Source organism: Miniopterus schreibersii, assembly GCF_964146895.1.
Source record: "Miniopterus schreibersii genome assembly, chromosome: 9".
Lineage (NCBI taxonomy): Eukaryota > Metazoa > Chordata > Mammalia > Chiroptera > Miniopteridae > Miniopterus > Miniopterus schreibersii.
In genome coordinates this window covers 15,848,467-15,862,080 of record NC_138118.1, presented here as the reverse complement: position 1 = coordinate 15,862,080, position 13,614 = coordinate 15,848,467, and the positions used below count along the sequence as shown (strand labels likewise).

The 13,614-nt window shown below is 38.6% G+C and overlaps 1 protein-coding gene across 2 annotated transcripts in view; it reads right to left on the bottom strand.

Moving 5' to 3' along the window:
- Window positions 1-13,614, bottom strand: part of UBE2H (ubiquitin conjugating enzyme E2 H) — a 100,128-nt gene that overhangs the window by 18,547 nt on the left and 67,967 nt on the right. Inside the window, exons 4-5 of one of the 2 annotated variants that reach the window (XM_081147816.1) lie at window positions 4,182-4,221; window positions 2,691-2,743 (exon numbers count right to left, since the gene is read on the bottom strand). The exons of the other annotated variant lie outside the window; for it this stretch is intronic. Coding sequence (XP_081003942.1) covers window positions 2,691-2,743; window positions 4,182-4,221 — 93 coding nt within the window. The remainder of the gene's footprint in view (window positions 1-2,690; window positions 2,744-4,181; window positions 4,222-13,614) is intronic. 2 annotated transcript variants of the gene reach the window in all.

Here is a 13,614-nt window from a genome sequence, read left to right as displayed (position 1 = left end):
GGTGTATCATGGAACATTTAACGATAAGTCATACACATGTAATACAAAAATAAAAGTTCACTTCGACCAAAAGTTCACTTTAATTCACGTCACTTAATAAATGATTTGCAAGGTAATACAAGAACATGTTCTAACATTTTATAGACGTGATGAAATCTTAAGTCATGCTGGCCTTCTGCTTTAAAGTTTGTTCTGAACCTTTTATACCTGACACCTGCTGGTGGGAATGTAAAATGGTACAATCACTTTGGAAAAGTCTATCAGCTCCTCAACAGTTACCACAATTCCACCCAGTAATTTTGCCCCTAGGTAAAACACCGAAGAGAAATGAAAACATATGTCCACATTGAAATTTGAGCACAAATATTCATAAAAGCCCAAAAGTAAAAACAACCCAAGTGTCTATCTTCTGACAAATGGATAAAAATGTGAATATTCTATGAAAAGAAGTAGAAGTACTGATACATGTTACAACATGGATGAATCTTGAAAAGATTATATGAAGTGGGAAAAAAGCGTCACAAAAGACCACATATTGCATAATTCTATTGATAAGGGATGTCCCAGATAGGCAAATCTATAGAGACAAAAAGTAGATTAGTTGTTGTCTAGGCCTGGGGGAGGGGAGATAGGAGGGTTAAAGGAGTGATAGCTAAAGGATAAGGGGGTTCTTTTTGAGTTGATAAAAATGTTTTATAATGAAAATGTGGTAATGATTGTACATACTGTGACTATACTATAACCTATCAAATTACACACTTTAAATGGGTGAATTTTATGTATATAAATTATAATTTAATAAAGCTGTTATTTTAAAAATAATCTGTTCTGAGATGTGAGCTACTTGAGAATCAGCAAACCCCTTCCACAAAGGTTTTCTGGTCAATAGTAAAAGAATTAGTTGAACTAATGTCCGATTTACTTTATTGTAATGGGAACCAGCTTGCAGTATTTTGTTATGTACATTTCTAAAATGTGAACACAGTTTAAGAAAAGACATCATTACATCAGATATTCCAGGCAGCCTGCCATGAGACATTTTTACCAAAAAACCATCTTAAAAGGAATCCATTAAATCAACCTCAGAGTATATGTTCTTTCTTGTTGCCTCTTCTCCTTGTAAGCTGTAATTTCTCCAAAACTCTCATGTTAAACAGTACTGGGCATGATTACTTCACTCATTAACTCAACAAATATTTGAACCCATATAGTACACCAGGCACTGTTTTAGACACGTGTATATGGGCATGTGCACATACAACAAAGTCCCTGCTCTTGTGGAGCTTACAATCTAATAGGACAAGATAAGCAATACACAAATACTGGTTTTAAAGACATTTTTATAATGGGGTGCTGTGCTATGGAGGGGTATTATTTAAGATGGAGTGGCTAGCAAAAAAGGCTTCTCTAGGAAGTAATGTTTGAGGTGAGAAAAGAAGGTACCAGCCACACAAAGATTAGGGAAGAAAACTCTAGGCAGAAGAAATAATTCTTAAATAGCAGAATCAGGAGGAGAAAAAAGAAGGACTGGGTGCTGTTGGTGACCAACTTTCCTGTGAGTCTCATGCACCATCCTAGTTACAAGGGTGTCTGGCAAAGTGACTAATAGGACTGTGGCTGGAAAAAGATGTCTTAGGCACCTTAAACCTTTCAAAGGTCTCACAACTCTTCAAGAGCAGGCCATCCCTGGTTAACCCCAACCTAAAGGATCTTTCCTCCCTCTTCTCATGTCCCTCAGCACTGCTTATACCACTCATTGTTTCAAACGCACTGGTACAGGGCACGGTGTTAGGAGTGCCAGGACTTAAAAAGACAAATCAGACATGCACACCTCAAACGGCGATTAAGGCAGAAATCATCTAGTAGCACACAGAAAATACAGGCATAACAACAAACACAATGAAAGTAAATGCAGGCCACAAAAAAAGAGCTATAAAATGTAAGTGGCCAGAGAGTACTCCCAGCTTGAGCATCAGGGGAAGCTTCATGGGGTGGGGGCATGAAAGCAGGGAGTCTGTGATGTATGAGGACTCAGACATGTGGGGGAATAAACATATTAATTTGTTGTATCCCTAATTAACTTTAATTATATTTTAAAATATATTTAGCTCCCCAACCAAGTTACAAGCTCAGGGAGAGAAGGCCTGATAGTCCTTGTATTTCTCTGTGATATTTAGCATAGTATTTTGCAGAACTAGGCAATTCATTGTTGATTCACTGTAAGAGATGTCAACTTCAGCACTAAAGGGAAAGCTAAATTATTCTTTGCTTCATAGCAAGGTTTAGGACTTTGAAACTGATGATCCCCCAAACCTCTTAAGACATCATATCATTCCACAGGGACATTCCTAAAAGTTTTTCTAAGAAAAGAAAAAAATTACAGATAAACATGTATACAATATGCTTCTAAATACACAGATATGCAAACATTTTTATGTGTATCTCTCTGTCTGCATATGTATATCACTAACCTTAATTTCAGAATCTCACAAGACTATTTTAAACTTCTGCTAAACCAAAGTTTGAATTTGATAAAATTTTTTTCACTGATCAAACTTTCCCATCCCATCCAGGCCTTCAAAACCCCTTCCCATTCCCAACAAAACATCTTAAATCAGAGAAGAAAAGCCAAACATTTTTTAAGGCAGTGTTCTCAACATCTCTAAAAAATATTCCATGGCCAAACTCACCATAGAGAGCTGTCCAAGTTTGATTAATTACATCTAGACACACAGTTCCTGACCTGAAACAGATGGAAAGAATGGCATTTTTTTAAAAATTAGAAAGTTAGTTGCATGTATCTGGCAACTAATTTTATTTATCAAGAAAAATACTTTTAATAGATCATTTTTTAAAAATCCCAACTGGGGAAAAGTATGATGAGAAGCAGAATACACAGGGTGGGGCAAAAGTGGGCTCACAGCTGTTGTATGTGAAACAGAGTTTTCTCCTGTGTCATTTACTGATTTATTGCATTATTTTCCACACGAACAACTGTAAACCTACTTTTGCCTCACACTGTATACAAAGTCTAAAGTGTCTCCTTACAGATTGAAAGGGAACAACAGTAGCTATACAATGGAGAAACCGGTAACACCTCAGCCAGGGGATGAGAACCGACACTGGAACCAGGGGTGGGCAGCCCGGCCTCCAAACAGCTGCCCTGAGCACACGATCGCACTTTGTGGTTTCCTGGCCTTCAAGTGCACACTCTCAGTGGAGTAGTAAGGAAGCATCAGACAAGCCCAAATTGAGGGGCAGCTGTCTTATAAAATAACTGACCTACAGTCTTTAATAATGTCAACTTTATAAAAAGCTGAGGAACTGTTCCAGATTAAAGTAGTTTAAGGAAACATGACAACTAAATGCAATACATGAGCCTAGACTGGATCCTTTACTGAATGAAAAAAAAAGTGCTAAAAAGTACACTGCGAGAATATGGCAGATTAAAAGGCACTACTACATTAATATTCAGCTCCTGAGTCTGACTGCACTGCCGTTACAGGAGAGAATGTTCCTGTTGGATGACTGTGACCCAGGAGTACTAATGGACAACGGGACAGGGTGCATGTATACAACCTACTCACACAGGGTTCAGAACACCCCTCAGGTATGTGTGCATGAAATATCAAAATTTAGTGCCACAACAAGGAAAAAAATGCAGAACAAATAATCATGTATTCTAAACAGCACTGGAAGTAACAAAATAGGAGACACTGGTATCACATTTTAAAATATCACTAATATTAGAAGAAAAATAAAGGGATAATTAAGACTCAGTAACTGAAATGAAACTACAGTCATTCATGTTTGCTTTACTCTCACAAACTAAGAAATACTTTAAGGGTTGAAAATAATAAATCTGTATACTGAAAACAGGTATCTGAATTGTATCTACAAAGAGAATGGAAATGTGGAATATTATGAATGCTAGCTGGCTATCAAGGGAAATGAAGGACCCATTCATGACAATGGCAAAACTAAGCAGTCCAACAGAATTTGAACTAAGTGGGTTAGAATATCGTATCTCTAGGACTCCATAGTTTAAGTGACCATTCATACAGTCCTATCTGCTGATAAAATCCAATAAGATAATTGAAGCTTCTGTATAATGAAGAGAGAGATGAACTCTAATCAAGAGCAGCTGCTGCTAAGATTTAAACATTTTTAAAGTTACTTACGCTTCATCAATGTTGGGATGGAAAATTTTATTCATGAATCCTGTAAAAAGAGATGTTAATTAGCAGCAAAAAGTACCCAGAAACAATCAAAGTATTCTGTACCGAAAACAATTTCAGTATTGGAAAAAGGTGATGATACCCATAACTCATTATTTTCAATCTTAAATCTTTGATTACTGATAAGACTATATCTTCTCCTTACAGCGGCATTTGCATTTACTTAAAATACATTAGAATTCTATTGTAAAAATGTGCAAACTTTGAGAGCAGTGCAGCCTCTTATACAAAATAATCATTAAAATAAATTGTTTTCTCAGCTATGAAGGTACTTGCCAAGAAAATTGATAGTATTAAATGGTTTATAACTAGTGACCTGATAAAAGTTAAAAAGCTATTCTCTGACTCTCCTCCCCAAAGTTGAATGTTCAATCTCTAAATTAGGAGGTTCTGCATTTGAACTTCTCTTTCTGAAGCTCAGTTACTGGTATTGTTCTGCTGCACTGTGTGCGGAACATGAATGAAACTGTTGAAATGCTAAAGGAGTACTGCTTCCAAACCACAAAGGATTTCGTAAGAATGGTGACCAAAATATTTCCTTTAACTTTAGTCTACTCATTCCAGGAAACCCAGCTTTGATTAAAATTGGGGCAACCAAGGAATGAGGCAAGGAGTTAAAGAAAAAATTCTGTAAGGTGCCTAGATCTGTCAGGGATCCAAGCTTTTTTATTTATTCTTAGAAAAACAAGTATGGACTTTAACAAATATACTGATATTTCAATTCTAAGAAGAAATTAATTTATTTTCTAACTTAAAACTGGTGATTTAATCAGTCTGTATATATGCAGATGGCAATATTCTAAAGCAGAGATCCACTGTCAAAGCTGTCATTTTATCACCCTTATCATCACGGCATTTCCTTTTAAAATGTCCTTATTCCGTTCCACACTTTCAATAAATTGAAATTCCTTACTAAAGTCACCATCCCTATTTCCCACTCCCACTCTCTCTCATGCCCATCTCACATGGTCTCACTTTCCTTTATTCAAAATATATTTGGTCAACGCCTATGTGTCAGGCATTGTGCTTGTTTAGGGTACAAAATAAATAATACACTATTCTTGAGGAGGTCGCTGTAGCTATGGGACAAGAAACATGAAAAAGTAATGTGTGCACAGAGCTGATACAGTCAGGGACCAGGAAGTTGTCACAAAAGATGCAGAGAAGTGGCGTCAGAGGAGGACCCTCAAGGATGAGTTGTGACAGAGGACATCTCAGAAAATCTAAGAAAGTTCTCTAGACTTAGAAAAGGGATATAAGAACATGAAATCCCAGGTATGCCAGTCCTTGATTGCTCTAGCCACTCCAAGTACTAACTATGCTTCTAATTTTTGTTTTATAATCCTTTGTATTGAAATAGCTTAATGTTTTACCTACTACTATGAAAGAGAGTCCATGCAATGTTTAAATTACTCTGATGTAAAAAAGAAAAGCCTTGTGCCCAATTACAATTTCATATTAATTTTTCATTATGGAAATGAAAGGTGTTTCAAAGTCTAGATTTAAGAGGTATGTGTTTATGAAGAGATTATACTAAGTCAATGGAAATGCTCATGTCTTAAGGTTAAGAGAAAAGGCAGGATACAAATCTACAGGATCCTAGAAAAACACTAACACAGGTGTTTGAGAAGACCTATGAGGATTATTCTTTGTAGCATTATTTATAAAAGCTAAGACACAAATTTAACCCCATCAAAAAGGGACTGGAGAAACCGTAGTACATCCATATACTGGGAGTCCTATACAGCCAAGGTAATGAACTAGATCAGTAAGTATCAACTTGGATAGATCCAAACCTGAGGGGGGAAAAAAGTTGCAGAATGATATATTTACAGCATGACATCGTTTAGAGAAACTAAAACAAAGCAATGCTACATATTCTCTATGGTATCAAGTATGGAAACTGTACTGGGCCAACATATATCAAACTTACAAAAGTAATTATTTCAGTGAGGGTGCAGGGCCAATGGTGGAATGAGGAAACAGAATGGGGAATGGTAATTAAAGATGAATTTATCTATAACACCATATGCCTTTTAAAAAGACAGAAGGTGCTCATATATTATTTGCTCCATTTTTAAAAAAGTGTGCACATAGATAGGAAACTGGAAGCAAATATGTACAACTGTTAATGATGCTTAGTTCTTCGTGGTGGAAATATTTTCTCCATTACACCTTTTAAATCACGTAAGCCCCTACCCCCACTCCCATTCCAGAAGGAGATCACAGCAAGGTAAAAAGGCTAGAGGGAAACACATAAGTGTCAATGGGAGTAAACTTTAGAGACTCCCCCAGTATTTCTCTACTACTTTTCTGACTTGCCAAAATGTCTACAATGTGTGATTTTTAACATTGGACAAAAACTTTCAAATAAAAAATTATAAATAGTAGCAAACATTCTAAAGTTAACCTAATTATACATAGGTTATGTAATGCTGACCTCTTTTAAGGAAAAGAGTCACTGAAATCAACTATTTTATTTGAGGTCTCATATCTTAAACTCTTATTTAAATAAGACAAATTCATTACAAAAAATCAGAAGATCCTCAGATTGTTAGGCACCTGGTCCTCAAGATTTGTTACATATAGGAATATACTGCTATCACGACTGCCAAGAAACTTTCTGGTACATGGGAAACACTAATGTTTAGCCACTATAAGGTTTAACTCAAGAGACTTGTTCTATTATGTGAAAAGTATTTTGCTTGAAGCTACAATTAAGAACCTAAAATTCATCTTAATACTTAAAATCCTGCTTCTGCTAGGATTCTCCTAAGTAAAACCTAGTGAAGCAACATCTACGGCAGAAGCTTCCTGTGCTGTCTATAGGTAAGAATTACCTGGAGAGCTCTTCAAAAACAAGTGCTGTTAGAAGGGGGCAAGCATTATGGAGAAAACACAGCAAAGAAGGGGACTCGGAATAGGAATGCTGGGATGGGGGCTGCAATTTTAAATAGGATGGTCAGGGAGGGCCTTACAGAGATGGTGATTTAATCTGAAGGGGGTGAGGGAGGAGTCATTCAGTCTTTAGGGGAAGAGCATTTATATAGCACAAATAGCCAAGTGCAAAGTGCACCAGGACTTTGCCTGACGTGTTTGAAGACCAGCAAGAGAGTAAGCAGTGAAACTGAAGTGGAGTGAATAAAGGACAGAACAGCCATGAGGTCGGAGAGTTGATGAGCATTTGTGGGCCCTTTTAAGGACGCTGGCTTTCATTGAGCAACGTGGGAAGCCTGCTGGGGAAAGAATGGTGGGGAATGGCAGATCCCAAGCAAAATGGAATGAGCTCTCTCTCCTACAGTAAGAATGAAGCTTCAACAACTTATGTCACAGGGAACTTCAAAGGTATAAGTCAAGAAAACAGCTATGGTGAAAGACCTTTACATGTTTATCAAAACTGTCTCTGAAACGTTATGGGGCCTCCCTCCTTGCACAAGGCCTGGAGATTACATTTGGAATCAATACAGTTTCCACACTGTTTTCAATTAAATCTAGACTTTTGACTTGGTTGAGTCCAAGAGTACATAATACAGGGGGCCAAAAAGGACTTAGTAATAAGTACATTCTTTAGTAATAAATGGGTTGGAACCCAGTCCTCAGTGCCCCTGCTAAGTATAAAACAGTATCAGGTCTGAGACAGCGGGTAGAATCAGACTGGAGAGAGAAAAATACTAACAGAGACGTGGGGTTAGTCCCAACTCTGCTATTAACTGCAGGCCTTGGGCAGGTCACTTCACTTCTGTGGGACTGTTTCTCTGCTGCAAAGAGAAACAGCTAGCCTATATAATCTCTAAAATCTCCAGTCTTACTCTGTTTGTAAAGGGACTATCAGCTCTAAAAATGTAGGATTTAATAACAATGGCCAGAGCTCTGAATACAGAAGACTTAAGGGAAAATGTCTGGAGATTAAGTCCTTAAGGGAAATTTATTCTGTAAGACATATTTTTAGGAACACAAGTATTCTGGAGAATACAAAGCTACCAACATACTGAAATACCACCACGACACACAAAATCCGCTTATTCCAAAGTAGGCAGAAAACAGGGTTATACCCTTGCCTCTGTGGACCAAGCACAGCCAGGCCAACCAACTCTAACAACTTCCGGACTATAATGTTCTCTTCCTATACTGGGCTTTTCCAATTGTTAGAAAAATACCGAAAGCAAACAACTGGAAGTGAGCACATACATGTCCTGCACATTTGTTCTTGGACAGGCTGTGGGCAGCATTTCTGGCAGAGCCATTTACATTCTGGATAATGATGGCAACAATGGAACTTCTAGACAAGGAGGGAGCAGAGGAGAAAGAAAGGCGAGTTCAGAGAAGGAATGTTCTCAGGGCTGAGCATGTTTGCCCTGGCATGTTCTCCTTCCTTTTGGCAATGCTAACACCACACTAATGAATACATCTGCAACAAGAGAATTTTCCCAACACTTGTTTCCATTCGACCAGGAACTATTTTGAAGATATTTTAAGAGAACATATTTTGAAAACTGCTTTTATGGAAACATGATAAGTAGAAGCAGCAAGTCATTTTTAATCTACATGATTTAAGGTTTTAGTCACTACTAGATATTTTCTAATGATGTATTTCAGTGATTTGACCAGACAAAACTCAGAACTCCTTTGTTTAAATCTTTTGGACAATTATCCTCTGGCATGGCTCAAGCACTTGTGAACAAGGGGATAATGAAACGAATGTTTAGCTAAAAAGCTCACCACCTCTTTTTTCTTTTAGCAAAAGAGAATCAGGTGACTTATAATTCTGGAGGAGAAATCCAAATCATGCTTAGCTGATGCAAAACTATATATTTTAAAAATAAAAGCACAGATTATTAAAACAGAAAAATAACACGATGTGTTTGGTTTGTTCCACTCTAACACTCAACTGCTCTAGGATAACAGATCTCTTGACCCACAGGCTAATAGGCAGAGAAAGTAAATAACACAGTGCCGAGTCATGCTGAAAACTGTGTTTTATTTCAACCTATTTCTGTGTCCAATCTCAGGAGAGGATCTGTACAAAGTTGCACACACTTTCAAGTAGCTTCTGATATTGGGGTCAATATGTAAATGAAAGAGGCAAAGGCTCACTGTGTTTTTCACCTTTGCTTCCTTTCCTTATGAGAATATTTTTGATGATCAAATTTGTGGATAGAATGAAATACCTACGGCTAGTCATCTATCCAAAAATTTCATTTAGGACAATCTTCGAAAAATGAGAGGTCAAACAAGTGACTCATGAAACAAGGTAAACCAACTCTAAGGTAAATAGGTGAAAATGTGCCAAAGGCAAAAAACAATAGCTCTCTCCCAGGGATAAAATGAGCCTGGACTGCAGATGGCTGAGGCAGATGTGGCTGATGCAATTTAATTATAAGCTTATGAAGCCCTGTGAGAAAACAGTAAGTTAATACATTAAATTATTGTAATATTCCATCTTCAGGACAAATGCCCACATAAAGGAGACCATTCAGAATCAAACCAATTAATTCTATTTTTTAAAGTAAGTATAATTATTTAAAATATACTTATTACAGATTGAATCTTATGTCCCCTATCAGTATCTCAGACTATACACTCTTTAAGGGCAGTAACTTGGATCTCCATTCCTAGCATGCAGGAGGTGATTAGTGTCGGGGGCGCTGCCAGCCGCACTAGCGACACTGCCAGCTCTGTGCATTAGTGCACATTCGATAGATTATCATCTTACCTCAGACAGCCAGGACCAGCCCATGGCAGCCTGCACCCGGGCAGAAGTCTCTTCAGAGAGCTGAGCCTCCCCTACTCAGGAGAGATGGACCTGGGCCGGTCTCTTCTTGGGTGAGGAACCAAGCAAGGAGCTCACTCTCAATGCCCTGTGTCATGGGAACTTCTGAACTGATCCTGTGTGTTCAGGAGATCTAAACTCAACAAGGGGTCCTCTTTTCTGTTTCTTCCTTTCTCTCTGATAATATGGAGTCTGAGGAATGGGCTGGATGGATAAGAAAAGTTCATTTATAACTAAGAAAAGGTGATGTGTTATCCTTCAACAGCATAACCCTTCTACCAACCTAGCAGATTACCAAACCTGCAGCTTAAACCTACTCTCCTGTAGTTTCATTTTGGAAGATTGTAATTGCTTTCCTGTTTCCACAGTTTATCTTTCACTTTCCTTGTCATTCATATAACCTTACTGTCTGAGTAAGGCAGTATTTTCATGGTAAGAGGCAGTAAAATATAGAACACAGTGGATTTCAAATTGTGATACCCGATTTCAAGTCTCTGCCACTCATTAAACAAAGTCATGGTAGAGGGGAAAACACACAAAGTCATAGTGGTTAAAAAATCAGGCTTCAGTCAGACTGCCTAAGTTCCCCTCTACAAGCTTTGGGCAAGTTAGAGTTACTCAATCTCTACCTTTCTGTTTCCTTAATCCTAAAGCTTGGTTAAATAATATGTCTACACATAATAGGGCTGTCGTGAAGGTTAAATGAGTATTAACCAGTAAATGGTACATAGTAAGCACTCAATAATGTTAAAATTAGCTTAATGAGTTCAAACAAGTAATTTCATCTCACTTTCCTCATCGTAAAAATGAAAATATCTACCCCTACATATCCATCCATCTCTTAGTCCTGTACGAACTGGCAAGAGTATTAGAGGATATTTTGATTATGGGACACTGGTTTTCCTATAACCCCATCACACTGAAAATGGAAAATACAGTTGCTCTATTATTTATTTAAAAGACCATTCTGATTGCATTTTGTTTTTTGGGGGGAAACCACTAGGCTGGGAAGCCAAAAGGCAGGCTCTGCAACTGGTTAGTAGTGATATAGCTCTACCTTCCTGAGTCTCATTTTTACAAAACATCCTTAAAATGATGCAATTGGATGATATAATCTCTGAAGTTCCTTCAAGCAACATGGTTTTCACCATCAGAAACATAAACGAATCTTAATTTGTGTGAACTAAGACATTACTCGGAGTTGTTTTTAACTAAAGAAAAAGGAAGCCAAGAATACATGTTTTCACTATGATACCAACCCTAAAGTGGAAGGAATGGATTTAATGCCAAAAAGATGTCAGAATTAATAACCAGCTGAAAAGCTAGAAGTCACTCACTATACTTAAAGTAGGAGCTAGCCTAAACAGCAAGTTGATCGAGTTTTATGCAAATGGAGTATATACTAATGGGTTGCAGAATTAAAATTGACATAAGCCAGATTCAAGAAGTGGATACATCTAACAGAAGTGAGCACGTGCAAAGGCAAGACTACCCTTAGAAGAGGCCTGGGGGAGGTGGAGGGAAAGCTAACTACTATTTTTACTCTGGCTAATAATAAGATGAAGCTGAATGAATTGAGATATTATAGACCACTAACAGCAGGTTTAATAGGGCCAATCTGACCACTGGTTTCTCCTGTCACTGAACACCCAGCCCCCAAGTCTCTCTTCCCCCCAACTCCTGTCATTTTAAGTGACATTAACACGCACACAGACCACACTCCTGACACCCTACGCTCTCAGTCAGTTCTTTAAGCTTCTCCTCAGTGACCTTTCCTCTATTCTATCTCATTCGTACTCCCAGGTACACCTTGAACTTTGTCATCTCTATAGCTTCACCTCCAAAATCACAAATTCAGACATCCTCTTTCCCACCAGTCCCCAATCTCTGTCAAAGAGCTTCCCACCCTATGAACAATTCTTTCACCTGTTCACTCTAATCCATTGACCCTCCCTTTTTCTTCCTACCTACTGCCCTACCTTCACCCCTTCTTCTCACTCAAGATTTAAGCCATCACCATCAACATTCTCTAGTAATCCTTTGCAAATCCCTTACCCTCTCCCCTCCAAAATGCCCATCTACAACTGGAGGAAACCAATCATTTCTATCCTCTATACTTAGATTTGAGGGTGCCACTAAGAAGTCATTCATTCATTTACTCAACAAATACAGTTGACCCTTGAACAACATTGATTTGAACTGTGCAGGTCCACTTATACGGGGAGTTTTTCAATTGACCCACGCAGTTCAAACCTGCACTGTTCAAGGAGCAACTCCTTGGTTGGGAACCCACAGATTCGAAGGGCCAATTTTATACACAATTTTTAACTGTGTAGGACAGTGGTGAGGAACCTTTTTTCTGTCAAGGGCCATTTGGCTACTTATAACATCATTCTTGGGCCATATAAATTTATCAACTTAAAAATAAGCTATGAAAAAAGCTCCTAGATTTACTTGAATTTGAGTCCTGCCTGTGGTTGCCTTGGCAGGGCCAGGTGCAGGTGGTCAGCACTCCTAACCCTGCGTTGTTCAAGGGTCAACTGTATTCTTCTATAGAACAGGCACTGTATCAGACCCTGAGGCGGGGAGAAGGGTTTGTTAGTAAAACAGACCCAGAGTCTGCCTTCATGTAGTTTCTATTGGGCTGGCAAGGAGGACAGATATAAGTAAATAAGTGCATCAACTTTTAAAAAGTATGCTCAGTTCTGGCTGGTGTGGCTCAGCTGGCTGGAGCATCATCCCATACACTGAAAGGTTGCAGGTTCCACCCCGGGTCAGGGAACATACCCACGTTGCAGGTTCAATCCCTGGTTGGGCGCATTATCCCGTTGGGGCATTGCAGGGGGCAACTGATTGATGTTTCACTCTCACATCAATGTTTATCACTCTCTCTTACCCCTTTCTCCCTCTTTCTCCAAAATCAATAAAAGCATGTCTTTGGGTGAAGATTAAAAAAATACTATGCTCAATAACCTGCTGTGGAGTTTGCATCACCTATAACTTTCCCCTCTCCTTTTTCTGGTAGCTTGCTCCCCTGCTCTCCAATGATTGGACATTTTACCATTATTCTGCAAATCTCCCATCCCCTGTGCTCCTCTCCACTTCTCACTGTGACTTAATAGCCCTGCTCCCCCCAAATGGGAGCCAGTTGGCAGGATCCCATATTTTCCCCAACAAATTCCCCTCTGCACACATGCTCACTTCTCCTGCCTCAATAGCTCAGATGCTCATGGTCTTCTCAAACAACAGAACTCTGTGTTCGGATTTTGGCCCTTCCTACCGCCTCAGAGGCACTGTTCCTTCAATCTTTCTCCAGCACCACCAAGCTTTCCCTCTTTTCTAGATAACTCCCTCAAGGAGCATACAGGCATCCTTCAGAATCTCCCATTTAAGAAATAAAAACCAAAACCTTACTTTACCTTCCTCTAGGTACCGCACACATTTGTATGATATCCTTAGTACAGCCACATTTCTTCAAAGCAATATATATCCACACCAGAGTTTCTTCTCAGCCTTGGCCTCTGATTCAAAACCCTGACCTAAGCCACTAGTATCTCTACTCTTTCCCCACAATAGTAGAGTGATCGTTATAATCTGCTTAAAACC